The sequence below is a fragment of the Onychostruthus taczanowskii genome, unplaced genomic scaffold (genome assembly GCF_017590055.1).
Source record: "Onychostruthus taczanowskii isolate IOZ18803 unplaced genomic scaffold, ASM1759005v1 scaffold3145, whole genome shotgun sequence".
Taxonomy (NCBI): Eukaryota; Metazoa; Chordata; class Aves; order Passeriformes; family Passeridae; genus Onychostruthus; species Onychostruthus taczanowskii.
In genome coordinates, this window is record NW_024500512.1 from 1 (window position 1) to 1,019 (window position 1,019).

A 1,019-nucleotide genomic window follows, 5' to 3' on the forward strand; every position below is an offset into this window, starting at 1 on the left:
GGCAGTCGCCGCTGGACCTGGCCATGCTGGCCCCCTACATCCCCATGGACGGCGACTTCCAGTTGGGCGGGGCCGAGCCCCAGAGGGGGCGGGGCCTGCGCCGCCCCGGCCCCGCCCACAAGGCCGAGGCTCCGCCCCCGAGGCCACGCGCCCGCAGCTTCCCCGGGCGAGGCCCCGCCCCCTCCCGGGCTGGCCACGCCCTCCCGAGATGGGGCAGCGACCCCGCCCTCGGCCACGCCCCGCGGCCACGCCCTGCTAGGAAGAGGTGGGTGGGGCTTGGATGAATTAATGAGGGGCGTGGCTTGGTTGGGTGTGGCGGTGGGAGTGGCTGGGAAGGGGCGGGTCTGGGTGGGGGCGTGGCCTGTGAGGCTGTGTCCAAGGGGGCGTGGCTACAGAGAAAATGCCTCGAGGGGCGTGGCATGGAGGGAGGGTGTGGTGGGGGCGTGGCTTTTAGGATGGATGTGACTCTAAAGGGGCAGGACCTTTTTTGGTTATGTGGGGGCGTGGCTTAAAAGGGCATGGCTGGGAGGTGGGAGGGTGTGGTGGGTGTGGCATGGAAGGTGTGGCTGTGGGCGTGGCCACGGGGATATGGGAGTGGCTACAGGCTTGTGGGTGTGGTTATGCAGCTGTGGGCGTGGCTACATGAATGGGCGTGGCCAGGGAGGGCGTGTCAGTGGGTGTGGCCTGTGTGTGTCTGGTCATGGGCGGGTCCAGTGTGGGCTTGTCCATGAGCGTGGTCGGTGTGGGTGTGTCGGTGGGTGGGGCCTGTGAGGGTGTGGTTGTGGGCGTGGCCTGTGTGGGTGAGTCAGTGGGCGTGGTCCGTGTGGGTGTGCCATATATGGGTGTGTCGGTGGGCGTGGTCCGTGTGGGTGTGTCGGTGGGCGTGGCCCGTGAGGGTGCGTGGTGGGCGGGGCCTGACGCGTTCCGCAGGCCGCGGGAGCCGAGCGCGGAGGAGCCGGGAGCCCCCCTGAAACGGGCGGAGCTGGACCCCCAACTGCTGGTACGGGACACTGGGGACA

At 69.4% G+C, this 1,019-nt stretch overlaps 1 protein-coding gene across 1 annotated transcript; it reads left to right on the forward strand.

Annotated features, from left to right (window-relative positions):
- Window positions 1-22: 22 nt before the first annotated feature.
- On the forward strand, window positions 23-1,000 carry LOC121338731 (hypoxia-inducible factor 3-alpha-like; the record flags this gene model as incomplete). Its single annotated transcript, XM_041409929.1, has 2 exons — window positions 23-265; window positions 931-1,000. Coding segments are annotated over exons 1-2 (312 nt in total), but the record flags the coding sequence as incomplete, so codon positions are not given.
- Window positions 1,001-1,019: the final 19 nt, after the last annotated feature.